This window comes from Marmota flaviventris, chromosome 18 (assembly GCF_047511675.1).
Source record: "Marmota flaviventris isolate mMarFla1 chromosome 18, mMarFla1.hap1, whole genome shotgun sequence".
NCBI classification, from domain to species: Eukaryota; Metazoa; Chordata; class Mammalia; order Rodentia; family Sciuridae; genus Marmota; species Marmota flaviventris.
The window spans coordinates 6601144-6620260 of NC_092515.1; the positions used below are offsets into that span (position 1 = coordinate 6601144).

The 19117-nt window shown below is 38.2% G+C and overlaps 1 protein-coding gene across 1 annotated transcript; it reads left to right on the top strand.

Moving 5' to 3' along the window:
- Positions 1 to 18874, top strand: Slc6a16 (solute carrier family 6 member 16). The gene is made up of 11 exons (XM_027920343.2): positions 1 to 442; positions 817 to 974; positions 1131 to 1257; positions 1460 to 1635; positions 1872 to 1982; positions 2144 to 2385; positions 15755 to 15941; positions 16277 to 16478; positions 16608 to 16767; positions 17902 to 18064; positions 18273 to 18874. Exons 1-11 carry the CDS (start codon positions 1 to 3, stop codon positions 18507 to 18509), a joined length of 2205 nt encoding a protein of 734 aa, XP_027776144.2. The 3' UTR covers positions 18510 to 18874.
- Positions 18875 to 19117: the final 243 nt, after the last annotated feature.

Sequence of the window (19117 nt, forward strand, 5' to 3'; positions counted from 1 at the left end):
ATGGAGATAGAGGCCCACACTTCAGTATCCTTGCTGGAAACAACCTCATCTACTTTGACAAAGCTTACTGATGGTGTCCCAGAAATCCATATTTTGGAAAGCAAGGACCCAGTCACCTGGTCTTCTGCAGCCTCTATTTCAGAGTTTCAGGATTTGGCAACCCGGACTGCAAAGGCTGAGGCCTGGGAGACCCATGCTTTTGAGGCTCAGACCAGGGCCAACAGCCAACCCAAGCAAAATATTGTATCAGATGTGACAGCTACCTCAATCTTGAAGCAGAAACACTCGAAGGAAAAGGTGGAAGTGACAGAGAAGGAAGGTACCTTCCTTGTGCGTCCACTCTGGCCCCCAAAATTTTATTATATTCTGACCTTGGTGGGCTACTCTTTGAGGCCAACCCAGCTCTGGAACTTTGTCTACCTCTGGATTCACAAAGGAGGCTGTAAGTCTTGATTCATAAGGGGCTAGCAGGACAGAAGACTGTCCAGGCTTCAATTTATAACATCTCTGAGATATGTAGATGTTGGAGACTTGGTACTTTGAGTGGGATAGGTATGAAGTGCCTGAATACCTGGGGGAATGAAAAAGGGTAGAGGTACAGGAGGATGATAGGGCTGGAGACCTGGTCATGGGTGGGGTAGAAATTAGGTATTTAGGTCTTCCAGAAATTAGGAACTAGGGGACCAGATGTGGGACAGTGAGGGATGTAGAAACAGATGAATGCTGGTGGTGAGCATGTCTTCCTGGGCCTGTGAATAAATCTGGGTACTGAAAGCCCAGAAGTTTTTCAGAACCCCTCCTAAATCCTTTTCACAGGTAGCTTCTTCATGATCTATATCATCATTCTGGTCTTTGTTGGGATTCCTCTCCTTTTCCTGGAGATGGCAGTTGGCCAGATGCTGCAGCAGGGTAGCCTGGATTTGTGGAAGATCATTGGCCCCTGGGCTGGTGGAGTGGGGTACATCAGCTTCATGGTGAGGAGCACTGGGATGCTGAGGCCTACCTTAATACCCCACCCACATCCCAACGTCCATGGGTCAAGTCCCTTCTGTCCCTCAGCGCTCTGTCAGATCCCTTCCTTTTTCCTGTCCCTAGTCTTCCTCCCCAGCCACTTCCTCCCTGGTCTCCAGGTGTGCTTCATCACCAGTATATACACGAATGTGTTCAATTCTTGGATCCTCTTCTACTTGAGCCACTTCTTCCAGTTCCCTGTTCCATGGGAGAAATGTCCCTTATTGAAGAATGCCAGTGACTTTGGTGAGGAGGAAATGAGAGAGGAAGAGAAGGGGAAAATAGCTGGAAGGAAATTTGGAAGAGGAGAAAGGAGCAAGGAAGGAGGGAAAAGGAAGAGAGAAGGAAAAATAATTGGGAGGGGAAGGTATAGGGAAGTGAGTGGGAATAAAGAAGAGGGGAGGGGTTACCCTGTCTAGCAGGCATATCCAAAGCCAGGTCCCTCCAGATCCAGCCTGTGCACGGACGACACCCTCCATCTACTTCTGGTACCAGCAGACCTTGAAGGCTTCAGACAGAATTGAGGATGGTGGGCTACCGGTCTTAAGTCTGAGCCTTCCCTTATTTGTGTCCTGGTGTCTCATTGGTGTTTTTATCATCAATGGACTCCAGTCCATTGGGAAGGTGAGCCACCATTTTTTTATTCGTTGATATTCTCAGAAGCTCTAACCCATTCCTCACTTTGTTACATGTGGATCTAATTTTTTACTCCTTCTAGCCTTTTACTCCCACTAGCCCCTGACTCCTGCTGAGTTTTTTTAAACTCCTACTAATTCCTGACTCAGAATTTTTGATCCCTGCTGACTGTTGTTTGGCTCCTACTGGTACATGATTGCTGATATGTCCTACTCTCAATTCAGGTAATGTATGTCTTGGTACTACTTCCCTATTTCATCCTCTTCTGTTTCCTTATCCGGAGTCTACTGCTGGAAGGGGCAATATATGGCCTTCAACATTTGCTGGTTGCCAAGGTGAGGTATCTCTTCCTCAAAAGTTATCATGGCTGCCTGTTTTTAAGGCCTTCTTTCTGTGTCATCTCATTCTGTGCTTCCCCCAACTCCCCCCCAGCATTTCTGCTATAGTCGTCCTCTTGTTCTTTAAATCTCTCTTACACTTGACTTTTCCCTTTTAGGTGTCAGCTTTGTACAATGTAAATGTGTGGTCAAGAGCAGGGAGCCAAGTTGTGTTTCAGCTGGGCCTAGGCTTTGGCCCCATTGTCTCCTTAGCCTCGCACATGCCCCAGTCCAACAACTGTGTCATGGATACCTTCATCATGGCTGTGGTCATCGTGGTCACCTTATTGCTTTTTACAACTTTCATCCTCTCAGTGCTGGGCTTCTGGGCTACGGTCCTCACATACCGCTGCAATGAGAAGTAAGACCAGCTTCTTAATTGAGGGTCCAAGTCCCAGGGAATTTCAGAACTCAGAGACCTTAATCCTAAAGATGCTACAAAGAACCAGACTCTCACATCTCCACCTCAGATGTAATTGCAAATTGCTACTTTCCCCTATAGCTAAAAACACAGGATAGAATCCTCGGTCATGTTTTATCTTTCTCAGAACCCTTTTCTAGCTCTATCTACCTTAGAGTGGATATGCTAACAGAGATATGATAAAAATGATAAACATTCGGGCTGGGGATGAGGCTCAAGCGGTAGCGTGCTCGCCTGGCATGCGTGCGGCCCGGGTTCGATCCTCAGCACCACATACAAACAAAGATGTTGTGTCCGCCGAAAACTAAAAAATAAATATTAAAAAAAGAAAGAAAAGAAATATTAAAAAAAATGATAAACATTCAAATTACTCTATTTCTAGATACACAAAATTGTGTTTAAGGCCACACCCATACAGAGAACTGTCCAGAGCCCTCCATTTCCTGAATTCTTAACTGTGGACTCCCAAATTTAACAATTTTTGTTCATCTAGCATATTAAATTCAAAAGGATTCTCAGTAGTAAAGCCGTTTTTGTCTGATAACTTATTTATTCTTTGGCTTTAATTCCAAAAGCATCCACTAGGGATTTATGTATTCTATTTTACTTTATTCACTTATTTTCATAGTACTCAGGATTGAACCTAGGGCCTCATACATGCTGGGCAAGTGCCCTATCACTGAGATACATTCCTAGCCCTTGTTTTTCATTGACATATTACTCATTGTACATATTTATGGAATGTAGTGATGTTTATACACACACACACACACACACATATATATAACGTATATAAGATCAGGGTATTTACCATATTCATCTCAAATATTTATCATTTCTTGTAGTGAGATTGTTTAAAATTCTTTCTTCTAGTTACTTTGAACTAATACAACATTGTTAATTGTAATCACCTTACTGTGCAATAGAATATCAGAACTTATTCTTCTTATATCCACTGACAGTTTTCCCTACTATGAAAATACTCTTTGTATACCATGGAGATTTGGACAGGTGAATCAGAAAAACATTTCTTGTTTTCCTTTGGGTTTCAGTTTTGGAGAGAGAAGGAGAAAAGGATTAGGTACTAAGACAGTCATACCTTGTGATAACTGGAAGGAATGGTGGTGGGAAATCACTAGAGGACAGAGCTGTTAATTTCTGTCTCAGCAAGCCAGATAAGGCCTTCCAGAGGAGTTGGGATTATAGGTGTGTGCCACTATGCCTGGCTTTAGTGGCATGTTTTTAAAACCGTTGCCAAATCCATGGTCATGAAGATTTGCCCCTATGTTCCCTTCTAAGAATTGAAAAACAGTTTCAACTCTTAAATTTAGTCTTTTGATCAATTTTGAGTTCCTTTTTTGCATAGGAATGTAATTTAAGGGTTAAACTTCATTCTTTTGTGTGTAGAAGTCTAATTAGCACCTTTTCATGTTGAAACTTCTTTCCCAATTCAGTGGTCTTGGCACCCTTGTTGAAAATTAACTGGCCACAGACATGAGGGTCCATTTCTGGCTCTTAATTCTGTTTCATTGGTTTATGTGACATTCTCATACCAGTATCTCACTGTATTCATTACTGTTATTTTGTAATATATTTTGAAATTAACATGTGTGAGTCTTCAAGCTTCCTTTTTTTTTTTTTTTAAGATGGGTAGACTACAAGTTTGGGGTCAGTCTGGGCAACTTAGCAAAATCCTGTCTCAAAATAAAACTTTAAAAAGGCAGGGAGATGTAGCTCTATGATAGAGGGCTTGCCTAGAATGTGCATGGCCCTGGGTTCAGTCTCCAGCACTGCAAGAGCAAACAAACACTAAAAGCAAAGGCAACAAAAGAAAAAATAGATAAATTGGACTTCATCAAAGAATATTATGAAGAGAGTGAAAAAACACCTAAAGTATGGGAGAAAATATTTGCAAATTATACATTTGACAAGATCTGGGACATATAAAGGACTTCTGCAACTTAACAACAAAAAGACAATCCAATATTTAAAATGGACGAAGTATTGAAATAGACTTTTCTTCAAATATACACAAATGAGCAGTAAACACATGAAAAGATGCTCAGCAGCATTAGTTATTAGAGAAATGCAAATCAAAGCCACAGTGAGATACTATTTCACATCTACTGTTAGCTATAATTTTTTAAAAAAAGAAAATAAGTTTTGGTGAAAATGGAGAAATTGGAATCCTTGTACATTGCTGGTTGGAGTTTAAAATGGTGAAACTACTGTGCAGTTTAGCAGTTCTTCAAAAAGTTAAACAATTTGTTGACCCAACAATTCCATTTCTAGGTATATGTCTAAAAGAATTAAAAAGGAACTTGAACAGATACTTGTTGAAAGAGATACTTGATCACATATCAGAGAGAGATGTGAATGTTTATAGCAGCATCATTTATAATAGCCAAAGTTGAAAACAACCCACATTTCCATCAACAAATAGATAAATGTGGTACATATACACAATGGGTTGTTCATCCATAAAAAGGAATTACATTCTGATATATGCTGTAACTTTTTAAAAATAACTTTATTTATTCACTCATTTTTTTATGTGATGCTTAGGATTGAATCCAGTGCCTCATACATGTTAGGCAATCGCTCCAGCACTGAGCCACACCCCAGCCCCGTGTGCTATAGCTTTAATGAATCTTGAACGCATGCTAAGTCAAATAAGCTACATACAAAAAGATAAATGTTGTATGTCCACTTACTTGAAATATTTAGAATAGATAAATACAGTATACAGATAAATACAGAGACAGAAAGTAGATTAGAAGTTGCCAGAAGTTGGGGGAAGGGAAAGCTGAATTACTGCTTAATGGATAGAGTTTATGTTTAGAATAATAACATGGAATTGGAAATAGTGGTGATGGATGAAAAATTCTTGCCAGTAAATTGTATACCAACTTTACAATGATTAAAACAAAATTCCATATTATAACTACAATAAAAGAGGACCTCAACCTTGAAAAAAAATTCAAGTTCACTCAAAACTTAAAGTAGTGTATTCCATTTATTAAAGCACAAAACTTTAAAAAGCTTGACAACCCATTCTGTTGATGAGAATAGTTGATCAAATAGAATTAGATAAATAAAATAGCTAAATAGAATTTAGCTATTTTATTTTATATTATTTAAGTGCTGAGTATTGAGCCTAAGGCCTCAGTGGACTTTTTTTCTGTTCTCTTAGCAATTAAATGATGACCCTAGAATTTACAGTATGCATTCTTGATTTCAGTGTCTAAAGGAAATCAGTACTGTATCCTCTTCCAAAACAAGGGACATAAAACTCTATATGCATTTACATGTGATTACTTTACATCATGTATTTTGATTTTAAATTTTTTTCTAAAATTTACATTTATTATGCAAAATGTGATTAGATGTACTACCTCCTATTTTACCATTTTCTTTTTATTGTTTCTTGTTACCCAGGCCTTCCATTTATGATTTCCATCTACTTGAAGAATATCCTTTCAGATTTTTCAGTGAGGGTCTGCTAATGAGAATTCCATGTTTTTCTCCTTTTAAAATATCTTTATTTCACTGTGTTTTGAAATCTCTTGTATCTACCTATAGATTGCTAGCGTGGCAGGACCTTTCTACCCCAGCACATTGAAGATAGACCACTCTCTGCCAGCTTTAATTGTGATTGTTGAGAATTTAGCTGTCAGAAGGTAACCTCTCTTTTTACCTTTTAAGATTGTTTCTTTATTTGGTTTTCTGTAATTTCATTATAATGTATCCAAGGGAGAATTCGTTTTATTTTCTTGAGTTATTTTGGCTTCTTTTGTCTGTAGATTGCTGTTTTTTATTTACTTCAGAAATTCTCAGCCATTATTTCTTTACATATTGCCTCTGTCTCATTAGCACTCTCATCTTATTTGTTAGACCTATTTACTATATATTCCAGGTCTCGTAAACTGTCAATATTTTCTGTTTCCCTTACCTAGTCAATCACTAATGTTTTCTATCACTATAGATTTGTCTTTAATACAGTAAATGGAATCATATTCTATGCATTCTTATATCTGACTAGCTAGCATAATGTTTTGTTTTTAATTTATATTACTGAATGTTGGGAAGTTTGTTCCTTTTGGGGAGAGAGTTCTGGGGATTTGAACCCAGGGGCACTTTACCACTGACCTACATCCCCAACCCTTTTTATTTTGAGACAGGCCTTGTTAAGTTGCTGAGGCTGGCCTCAAACTTAGAGCCCTCCTGCCTCAACTACCCCATTTGCTGGGATTTCAGGCATGTGCCACCGTGCCTGGCTTAAGTTTCAGTTTCTTTTTTAAAATATTTATTTCTTAGTTGTAGTTAGACACAATACCTTTATTTTGTTTATTCTTATGTGGTGCTGAGGATCGAACCCAGGGCCTCACACATGCTAGGCGAGTGCTCTACCGCTGAGCCACAACCCCAACCCTTAAATTTCGGTTTCTTATTGCTAATTTTGGTATATTGAAATGCAGCAGAGTTGTGTGTATGGATCTTGCTGGACTCATGTATTGGTTCTTGTAGCTTTAGGTTTTTGTAATACACAATCATGGTTGGCAAATAAATATTTGACTTTTTCTTTCTGATCTTTTAAAAATTATTTAAATTAAATTCTGCTTTATTGGACTGGCTATAATCTCCAGTTCTCAGTTAGATAGGAGTAGGATAGGATATCTTTGCATTTTGCTATTCTCAGGGGGAAGCAGTGTTTCACCTGTGTATTATTTGTTGGGATTTCCCCCTAGGTATCTTTTATCAAGTTGAAGGAACTTTGATTCTGTTCCTAGTTTTCTGTGAGTTTTTACAAATGTGTGCTGAGATTTTGTTAAGCTTTTATTACATAATTATTGAAATGATTGCATATCCAACCATGGTTTTCCTGCTTAGGTATCTATTTCTCCTATATTTTGTTAATGTGGTAAATTGTAACACTTTAACTACATCTCACAAATTTTGATACATTGTTTTGTTTTCACTCAAAATAGTAAATACTTTTTTCCTTCTAATTTCTTCTTTGACCCTTGGCTATTTAGAAGTATTTTTAAAATTTTCTAAGTATTTGGGTTTTAACTCTTTAGTTGTTATTAATGATTTAATATTCAGTGTCATTGTTGCTAGGCGTGGTGGTGCACACCTGTAATCCCAGCCACTCAGGGGCTAAGACAGGATCACAAATTTAAGGCCAGCCTCAGCAACATAGTGAGGCCCTAAGCAACTTTGAGACCCTGTCTCTAAATAAATAAATAGAAAAGGCTATGGGATGTTGCTAAATGGTAAAGCACCCCTGGGTCCAACCCTAGTACATAATAATAGTAACAAAAACAATAGTAGGAGTAATAATAGTAATAATCAATGCCATTGCAGAAAATAGTTGCAATTCCTTTATTTTACTTTATGGCTCAGTGTATGGTCTATCTTGGGAAATATTCCATGTGCACTTTAGAAGAACATACATTCTGCTATTGTTGGATGGAGTGGCCTATAAATGCCAATTAGATCAATTTGTTTGATATTTGTTCAAGTCTATGTATGGGAATTTTTTATCTATTTATCCTGTTAATTGCTGAAAGAGAGTGGTGACACCAACTATGAATGTGGGTTTCTCTCTTTTATTTTCTCTAAGGCTGAGTGATCTTCCATTGTGTATATATACCACATGTGAATTGAGCTACTGTAAACATTGATGTGGCTGTGTCACTGTAGTAAACTGATTTTTAAGTCCTTTGGGTATAAACCGAGAAGTAGGATAGCTGGGTCAGATGTAGTTCCATTACAAGTTTTCTTAGGAATCTCCATACTGCTTTCCAAAGTGGTTGCACTGATTTGCAGTCCCACCAGCAATGTATGAGTGTACCTTTTACCCCACATCCTTGTCAATGCTTTTATTGCTTGTATTCTTGATAATTGCCATTCTGACTGGGGTGAGATGAAATCTTAGTTTTGATTTGCATTTCTCTAATAGCTAGAGATGATGATCATTTTTCCATGTTTGTTGATCAATTGTATTTCTTCTTCTGTGAAGTGTCTGTTCAGTTCCTTAGCCCATTTATTGAATGAATTATTTGGGGGGTTTTTTGGTAGTAAGTTTTTCGAGTTCTTTATATATCCTGGAGATTAGTGCTCTATGTGAGGTGTGTGAGCCCCATTCTGTAGGCTCTCTTTTCACATTATTGATTGTTTCCTTTGCTGAGAAGAAACTTTTTAGTTTGAATCCATCCCATTTATTGATTCTTATTTTACTTTTTGTGCTTTAGAAGTCTTGTTAAGGAAGTCAGGTCTTAAGCCAACATGATGAAGATTTGGGCCCACTTTTTCTTCTATTAGGCATAAGGTCTCTATTCTAGTGCCTAAGTTTTTTTTTTTTTTTTAATATTTACTTTTTAGTTTTCGGCGGACACAACATCTTTGTTTGTATGTGGTGCTGAGGATCGAACCCGGGCTGCATGCATGCCAGGCGAGCGCACTACCGCTTGAGCCACATCCCCAGCCTGTGCCTAAGTTTTTGATCCACTTTGAGTTGATTTTTTGTGCAGTGTGAGAAATAGAGGTTTAATTTCATTTTGCTATATAAAGATTTATTTATCCGTCTGGTCCTGGGCTTTTCTTGGTTGGTAGACTTTTTTTTCCTTAAATATTTTTTTTTAGTTGTTTTCCCAGCACCATTTGTTAAAGAGGCTATCTTTTCTCCAGTGTATATTTTTGGCATCTTTGTCTAATATAACTATATTTATGTGGATTTTTGTCTGTGTCTTCTATGTTTTACCATTGGTCTACATATCTGTTGTGGTGAAAACACCATGCCTTTTTTGTTACTATTGCTCTGTAGTATAGTTTGAGGTCTGGTATTGTGATATCTCCTATTTCTCTCTTACTAAGGATTGCTTTGGCTATTCTGAGTCTTTTATTTTTCCAAATGAATATCATGATTGCTGTTTCTAGCTTCTGTGAAGAATGTCATTGGGATTTTAATAGGAATTGCATTAAATATGTATAACAGTTTTGTAGTGTGGCCATTTTGACAATATTAATTTTGCCTGTCTAAGACTATGGGAGATCTTTCACTCTTCTAAGATCGTCTTCAATTCCTTTCTTTAGTGTTCTGTAGTTTTCATTGTAGAGGTCTTTTACCTCCCTTGTTAGATGGATTCCCAAATATTTTATTTTTTTTCTTTTGAGGCTATTGTGAATGGGGTAGTTTTCCTAATTTCTCTTGTAGTAGATTCATTGCTTATGTATAGAAATGCATTTGATTTATGGGTATTGATTTTTTATCCTGCTACTTTGCTGAATTCATTTATTAGTTCTTGAAGTTTTCTTGTGGAATTTTTGCATCTTCTATATAAATATAAAATCATGTCATCAGCAAATAGTGATAGGTTGGGTTCTTCTTTTCCTATTTATAACCCTTTAATTTCTTTCGTCAGTCTGATTGCTTTAGCTAGAGTTTCAAGGACTATGTTGAATAGAAGTGGTGAAAGAGGGAATCCATGTGTTGCTCCAGTTTTTAGAGGAAATGTTTTCAATTTTTCTCCATTTAGAATGATGGCATTGGGCTTTGCTGAGAGCCACGGCCGAGTCTGTATGGCCCCTGGCATTTTGCCCAGGCAGCCGGCCAGCGGCAGAATGCCAGGGGCCATACAGACTCGGCTGTGGCTCTCAGCAGGGCTTAGCTTAGATAGCTTTTATAATGTTGAGGTGTGTTCCTACTATCCCTAGTTTTTCCCATGTTTTGAACATGAAGAGGTACTGTATTTTTTCAAATGCTTTTTCTGTATCTATTGAGATAATCATATGATTCTTGTCTTTAAGTCTATTGATATGATGTATTACATTTATTGATTTACATATGTTGAACCAACCTTGCATCCCTTGGATGAAAGCCACTTGATCATAGTGTACTATGTTTTTAATATGTTTTTGTATGCGATTTGCCAGGATTTTATTGGCAATTTTTATGTCTATGTATCTAGGGATATTGGTCTGAAGTTTTCTTTCCTTGATACGTCTTTGTCTGATTTTGGTATCGGGGTGATACTAGCCTCATAGAATGAGTTTGGAAGGGTTTGCTCCTTTCCTATTTCATGGCATAATTTGTAGAGTATTGGTATTAGTTCTTCTTTGAAGGTCTTGTAGAACTTGGCTGAGAATCTGTCTGGTCCTGGGCTTTTCTTGGTTGGTAGACTTTTTTTTCCTTAAATATATATATATATTTTTAGTTGTAGTTTTAGTTTAGTTGTAGAGAGATCACGAACATGCTGAACTCTTTTATTGGGGAAAACCATTTAAATGAGGCAAGGGGTAGGATTATAAGGGAACAGGTGAGTGTAGCTCAACCCCTCTGGGTGTTGCCTACTCCTAGGGCTACTCCCAGGGCCACACCTTATTATCTGAGTGAGGGAAAAGACTTGAGTCACAAGTCATGGCACTAGGCGCCAGACTAAGTGATCTTTCAGATCCCCGTGGTGCATCAGGACTTAAAGGTGTGTGCAGTGGCTCCTCACACACAATACTTTAATTAATTTATTTTTATGTGGTGCTGAGGGTGGAACCCAGTGCCTCACACGTGGTGGGCGAATGCTTTACCTCTGAGCCACAACCCCATACCAAACTGGCTTTTGATGGTGTCTTCTATTTCATTGCTTGAGATTGATCTATTTAAATTATGTATGTCCTCCTGGTTCAGTTTGGGTAGGTCATATGTGTCTAGAAATTTGTTTATGTGTTTGAGATTTTATTGGAGTATGCATTTTCAAAATAGTTTCTAATTATCTTCTGTATTTCAATAGTGTCCATCGTAATTTCCTTTTTCAACACAAATTTTAGTAATTTGAGTTTTCTCTCTCCTCTTGTTAGCGTAATGAAGGTTTATCAATTTTGTTTATTTTTTCAAATAACCAACTTTTTGTTTCAATTTCATTGATTTCAGCTCTGATTTTAATTATTACCTGTCTTCTACTTTTGGTGTTGATTTGTTCTTCTTTTTCAAGGGCTTTGAGATGTAATGTTAGGTCATCTATTTGTTGTATTTGTGTTCTTTTAATGAATAAGCTCAATGCAATGAACTTTCCTCTTAGCACTGCCTTCATAGATTAGGGCTACCCAGAGATTTTGTTATATTGTATTGGTGTTCTCATTTACCTCTAAGAATTTTTTTTATCTCCTCCCTGATAAAAAATATTCAGTAGCATATTATTTAGTCTCTAGGTGTTGGAGTAGCTTGTATTTTTTATTTTACCATTGATTTATAATTTCATTCAATTTTGATCTGATTGAATTCAGGGTAGTATCTCTGAATTCAATTTATCTGAGTGAGGGAAAAGACTGAGTATTTGATATTTGCTGAGAGATGCTTTGTGGCATAACATACGGTCTATTTTAGAGAAGGATTTATGTGCTGCTGAGAAGAAAGTGTATTCACTTAATGATGGATGAAATGCTCTCTATATATCCATTAAGTCTAAATCATTGATTGTATTATTTAGTTCTATGGTTTCTTTGTTTAGTTTTTGTTTAGAAGATCTATCCAGTGGTGAGAGAGGTGTGTTAAAATCACCCAGTATTATTGTGTTGTGGTCCATTTGATTCTTGAAATTGAGAAGGGTTTGTTTGATATATGTAGATGTTCCATTGTTTGGGGGACAAATATTTACAAACTGTTATATCTTGTTGATGTATGATTATTATGTATAAAATGTCCCTCTTTATCCCTTCTGACTAACTTTGGTTTGAAGTTTAAAGTTTACTTTATCTGATATGAGGATGGAAACCCCTTCTTGTTTACACACTCCATATGAGTGATATGTTTTTTCCTCAACCTTTCACCTTCAGTCTGTGGATGTCTTTTCCTAGGAGTTTAGTCTCTTGAAGATAGCATAATGTTGGGTATTTTTAAAAAATCCAATCCACCAGTCTATGTCTTTTGACTGATGAGTTTAGGACATTAACATTCAGGGTTATTATGGAGATATGATTTGTATTCCAGGTTATTTTGATTTATTTTTTGTTTTTTAACTTGATATCTATTCTGCTGTTAATTTCATCTGGGGAATTTTTCATTTTAGGTATTGTATTTTAATTTCTAGAACTTGTATTTGTTCTTATATCTTCAGTTTCTCTAATTATTAGTTTGATGTTTTTCTTTAAACGACTTAACATAGTTTTAATATCCTTGATTGCTGATGCTGTCATTTAGTAGTCTGTGTTATTTGCTGATTTTTCTCTTGATTATGAATCACATTTTCCTCCTTCTTAATTTGTTCATTAATTTTTTCCTGAAGAATGAACTTTGTGAGTTTTACATGTTTGAGTATTTGATTTTTGTTACCTTCCTTTAATGAGTTTTGAACCTTGTTCTAGCAGGTGCTTTAATTATTATCCATTTTGATTTTTTTTTTTTTTTTTTTTTTTTTGTGATGGGATTTCCCTGTGTTGCCCAGGTTGACCTCAAACTTCTGGGCTCAAGCTGTCCTCCCACCTCAGTTTCTACAGTAGCTGGAACTATGGGTGCACATCACCACACCTGGCTGATCCTTTTGAAGCTGTTTTTTAAGTCTCATTAAAGTGGATCTAGAGATGCCTTTTTCCCCAGTGTAGCTCAGTCCCACTTCTAAGACTTGGCCTTCCTGGGATTTCTACAGAGTAACTCACCTAGAACTTGGATGTTCTGCAGTTATTCTTTACGTGCCCTTGTGGATTTTCCCCCTATATATATCTTAATATTCAGCAAAGACTCAAGGAGACCTCTTTGGAAATTTCTGGAATATTTTCTCATAGCTATATCTCCTCCAGAATTCTTCCCTGCTTTGGCCTCCCTGAACTCCATCATTATTGCTTCATTGAGACCATCATGCTTTTCTTACAATCTTGCTCCCTGTTCTGCAGACTAGAATGTATCTTCAGGCAGAAAACTGGGGTGATTGTATGACACGTGTCAGTCGGTTGCTTTCTTATCTCAGGAAGTCCTGTGCTGTTATCTAATATCTATAGATAATTACTTTGTTTAACTGTTTAGCTGTATACAGTGGTAGGGTAAATCAGGTCTCTGTTACTCCATTGTGACTGAATGTCAAAATACCCACTGAATTTTACATTACAGTTATTTTATTTCAAGAGGTTCTTTTGAGTTTTTTTTTTATTTTTTTAGTTGTAGATGGACACAGTACCTTTATTTATTTGTTTGTTTGTTTATTTTTATGTGGTGCTGAGACTTGAATCACAGCCTCACATATGCTAGGGAAGCACTCTACTACTGAGCCACAGCCCCAGCCCCTCTGTTTACTTTTTAAAAATCTTCATATTTGGGCTGGCACGTGTGAAGCACAGAGTTCAATCCTCAGCACCACACAAAATAAATAAATAAATAAAAATAAAACAAAGGTATTGTGTACATCTACAACTAAATTTTTTTAAAATCTTCATGATTAATGTATAATTTCTTACTCCCTAAAAATGTTTTCAAATTTGTCTTCTATTAGTTAATATAGTTTTACTGTAATCCTTGATAATTCTAACATGTGGAAGTCACCATAAGTATTATTTTTACTGCCATGTTCCTGGTGGTTATTGCTCAAAGTGTTTTGTTTTTGTGTATCTGGTTGTCTTGGACTGTGTTCTACTTATTTGTTCATCTTGGAGGACCACTATAGAAATTCTTAAAGGCCTAGGATCAAGTCATAGTCTTTCAGAAATAATAAGATTTTTGATGTATAGGGGCATTAGAAACTGCTTGAAACTCAGTTGTTGGCCTAAGTTTTGGTGATACGAAACATTGGGCTTTAAATTCAACAAGTCAGAAACTTTAAAAATCTCCCCTTGTTTTGCTCATTTCTAAAACAACTTTCCTTGCATTCCCTATTGTGTGGAAGGACTGGATGCAAGCTCCTAGGTCATTTTTATACTGAAGGTGTAACCCTTTGGATTTAAGAGGGATCTTCTGGTTTGGGCAGGCTCTAGCATTTGATATCTGGCTTGTATGCCCCCCTTTTATATCTAAAAGGTCATGAAAGTGGAAACTGTATGTACAGTTTTTTTGTGTGTGTTCAGCATATGCCTTCAGGATAAAATGTCTTTGGAAGTCCCTCTGTTCTTGTCTGTATTTCAGATTTTGTCTGATAAAATTCTTATTATCCTGTCAACAGGTACCAGGGTTTGCCCAGGCTGAGCCACATCTCCAGCCTTTTTTTATTATTATTTTGATACTAGGTCTCATTAAGTTCCTTAGGGCCTTGCTAAGTTGTTGAAGCTTACTTTGAAATTGAGATCCTCATGTCTAGCTTCTGAGCTGCTGGGAACACAGGTGTGTGACACCACACCTGGCTGCCAACATTTTTATTATTTTAAGATTAAAAATATTTTGCAGCCTCCTTTCTGAGGGATACTGAAGGTTCAACCCAGGGGCACTTTACCACTGAGCCACATTCCCAGCCCTTTATTTTTTAATTTTGAGACAGGGTCTCACTAAGTCACTAAGGTTAGATTTGAACTTGAGATCTTACTACCTCACAACCTGGGATTATAGGTCTGGGCCATCACACCTAGCTCTTCCAGTCAAGATTTCCAATAAGAAGATTAGTACAAATATCTAACAGGACTATTATCAGAACAGCATATAGTATTCCATTTTCTAAAATGTGATCAAACTGTATTTATTTTCCTGAAACTTACATTTTGCTTTTATCAGTCAATATTGGAAAACCCTCCATTGCAGTTCTCAGAGAGCAATGTACTAAATTTTTAAAGATTTATATAAGTTAGCCAAGTGAAGAATGAGGATGGCCTGGGATATCATAACATGACAGGGCATGGTTAAATCTGACCAGAATATGGAATATTAAATGAGTCACGGTGGAAGATGAGGCTGGAATAGTCAGCAGGGGTGAGATCAGAAAGTCCCCAAAACAGTTTCTCTCATGTAGCACAACTCCTTGGGAGCATTGCACCCATCATAGTCCAGGCAAACTGCTCCCTGATATTCCATAATATGACACTTAGAAGGCTGGTTTTTACCCATGAGTCTGAGAAAGGAAGGAGGAAATGTGGTAAGTAATAATAGTCCCCATCACTAGAGTAGAGACCACAGAGTTCCCAAGAAGATCCCTTTTTCTACTCTGATTGAAATTCTTCAGACTCACAAAAACGAATTCATGTCTGAAGATGGGTGCCTTTTGGTTTCACTCCAGACTCAACCTTGCCTAGATCAGTAATGCTAGGCTAGTGAATACCTTTCTGACCTGGAGGACAAGGGAAAATGGGAGGCCACTTCCTAAGGTGCCAAAGGATTCTATTTGATCTAATCCCCTATCCTTAGGAATGTGGAAACACTCATAAAGCTGATAAACCTTGGGAAACTGCCTCCTGATGCTTATCCCCCTGCTGATCTTCGGGAAAACCCAACCTCCATCTATAACACCTGGCTCAACAGCCTTCCCCAGGATATCAAGAACATGGTCCTCAGCTACATACCTGAATGCAACATACAGGATCAGTTTTTGCAGGTCAGTAGAGATATCTGAAGACATGCCATGTGTTCTTCAAAGCCTCTGCACAGCAGAAATTTCAGCTTTTAATAGCACCAGAAAAAAAAAAATCCCAGAAGCTCCCTATAATCTGCAACCCTGTTAATGCAAAGAACTATGGCTCACAAATGCCCTTCATGGGTAATGCTAGGTGGATTGGTTTTCCATGTCAGAGGGTTAGCTTGGAGATCTGATTTTCTCAGTGATTCAGAGATTTCAGGGAGTTTTCCAGAAAAGGCAGAACATGTCTTTGTCTTTTTAATTGTTATTGTTAAGTTCAAGGACACTAACTCCTGCCCTTTCTCTCCTTGCAGATTAAGGATAGCCAAAGCTTTTCATTCCTGATCTTTGCTGAATACACCTCATTTCTTCCCTGGTCTGCCCTCTGGTCTCTCCTCTTCTTTCTGTTGTTGCTGTTCAGAGAGCTGGGCATCATGGTAGGATTCATGCAGGGCATCATTCTCCCACTCCAGGACACCTTCTCTTCCCTCAGAAAACATACAACACTGCTCACAGGTACTCTGACCTCTGTTCCTATTCCCACCCATGGCCCTAACTCCACTGAGACTCTTACCCTGACCTCCATTTAGCCCTTGTCATCTAGCTAGACGTTTGATCTTGATGCAGACTCAATGTTTTCTCCAGTGGGTATCATTATGCTCCTGTACCTGTGTGGCCTCTTCTTCACTCGACCTTCAGGCATCTACTTCATGAGACTGCTGAATGAATACTGGATAGTACTCCCCATCTTCTTCATCATCATATGTGAAAACATTACTGTAGCCTGGGCTTATGGGGCCAAGAGGTGATGTCCTAGGCCCAGGCTCCCATACAGCATGGGTTTGTAGGGAAAGTGGACCCTTCCTGGTTGCCTCAGCTCTCACCCAACTAGAGTGACATAGGGATCCTTAATTTCAAGGTCTTCTGAGAAATCTTCTGTTCTTTTTTTATTTAATATACTTTTTGCATGCTTCATATGCACCAGACACTGTTTTAGTTACCAGGGATATGCATTGAATTCCTATCCTCACAAAACTTACATTCTAGTGGTGTAGATAGGCGATAAACAAATTAGTTACAAATAAGATAGTAAAAATAAGTGACAGGAGAAAATTAAAGGGTAAGGTAAGATGATCCAGAGTAGGAGTGCATGTAAGCATGATTCAGATAGGATTACCAGGAAGGCCTTTCTCTTCCCTGGAATGTAAGATGACATGCAAGCAGACTACTGAGTGAAATGAGGAAGGGAACCATGACACGGTTTTGAGAAAGAGTATTCTAGGCAGGGAAACATTAAATACCAATGCCAGAATATGCATCATGCTTGGAATTCTTAAAGAACAAGGAAGTCAAGAGAGGCTAGAATAGAATGTTAAGAGATGAGGGGAGGTAACAGGAGCCAGATTACGAGGACCTTATAAGCCATGACAGGACCTAATATTTTATGCAGAATAAAATATGAAGCATTGAGAGGTTTTGAATAGGACAGTTTCATCATATTTATTTTTTAACAAGATATCTATGGCTGGTATGGTGGCACATACCTGTAATTCCAGCAACTTGGGAGACTGAGGCAGGAGGATTGCAAGTTCAAGAACAACTTCAGCAACTTAGTGAGGTCCTAAGCAACTTATCAAGATCCTGTCTCAAAATAAAAAGCCAAAAGGACTGGGATGTGACTTCGTGGTTAATTGCCCCTGGGTTCAATCCCTGGTACAAAAAAACATAAAAGGATAAAAAATAAATAAAAAGATATATGTAATTATATAGGAGGATAGAATGAATAGTCAAGTATAAAACTAGAACTGGGAGCTATATAATATTCCAAATAAGAGCTAATAATGGCTTGGGTTAGGGTGGTAAAGCTGTAGTTTGAGAGAAGTGGTCTGATTTTGGAAGCCTGACTGGGCCACCACACTTTTTTTTTGTCCTTTCACAGGTTCCTTGCAGACATGGCTGTCCTGTTGGACCGCCCCATCTCCTCCATCTGCAGTAGGCTGTGGTGCTATGTGTCTCCAGTTGTGCTGCTATTCTTGTTGGTGATCATCCTGGTTGACCTTAGTATGAAGCCCATGACCTACATCGCCTGGGACTCAGCTGGTGTGAGCCTCCCTCCCCAGACCCAGGAGCCCCAGGGAGTGGGGTCAGATTTTTTAATCACCTCCTGGCTGAAGAATCTGGTCATCACATTCCACTCCCTGTGTTCTCATTAGTCTTCTGCCTTCGTTCCTTTTCCACTTTCCCCTCCACATGTCTTCTTCTTCTTCTGGGAACTTTGATATTCTAAACCCCTTTCCCATTTCTCCACAGTCAAAAGAGGTGCTTCGACCATACCCGTCATGGGGACTATTCTTGGTCATCATCCTTTTTCTCATTGTCATCCTCCCAGTCCCTGTGTACTTAGTATACTGTCTCTGCAATGGGATGCCCTTCAAATCCAAGAACAGGCTTATGATATTCTCCAAATCTCTACCCCCGAGTGACCAACCAGTGCTCCGTGAAAAGGTCCAAAAGGAGGAAATTCCACAAGGTGATAAAACAAAGTAGTGATCAACTCGTCATTTCATTTCCTGTATTCATTTAGCCATCACACATTTCTCAAAACAGATCTTACAGGCAACTCTTAGTGACATCTTGCTACTGTCCATGTCCCTGGGGGAGGGCATTATTTGAGAGGCAAATGGGGCTCCCCTCTTGGGTCCCATCTTCTCTGGTTACCACTGTCATTGTATTTTTCCCATCCCCTTCCTATACACACACGCACACACACACACACACACACACACACACACGTAATTCATATACACTATTGGCTTTGCCTGCTAAACCTGCTGCTTCTGGTTTGCTGGTCTCAGAATGGAGATGGAAGAATAGTGCTATTGGTCAATAAATAAGTCCATTGGAACTCCCAAGTGCTGAGTGTGAGATTTTTTTTTTCTATAAATGTCTCAGGTGTTTAGTCTTCCTTACATAAGGTTTCCATTCTTTCTAGAGCTAAATGTTTAGCCCCACATTCTTACCCTGGCAAATCCAGCTGCTAGATTACCAAACTTGCCTTATCCAGGGTCTGGACTTTGGCCAAGGAAAACCTGGGAAGTAATGGCTTCAGCAATTATGGGAAATATATATTAATGTACTTGATGAGAATGGCAATC

What these genes read in the sequence shown, in the direction of transcription:
- Slc6a16 (XM_027920343.2), top strand. Translation starts at nt 1, where the DNA reads ATGGAGATAGAGGCCCACACTTCAGTATCCTTGCTGGAAACAACCTCA. An exon ending in CTGGATTCACAAAGGAGGCT is followed by an intron (nt 443 to 816) that starts GTAAGTCTTGAT and finishes TCCTTTTCACAG; the next exon opens with GTAGCTTCTTCATGATCTAT. An exon ending in AACATTTGCTGGTTGCCAAG is followed by an intron (nt 1,983 to 2,143) that starts GTGAGGTATCTC and finishes TTTCCCTTTTAG; the next exon opens with GTGTCAGCTTTGTACAATGT.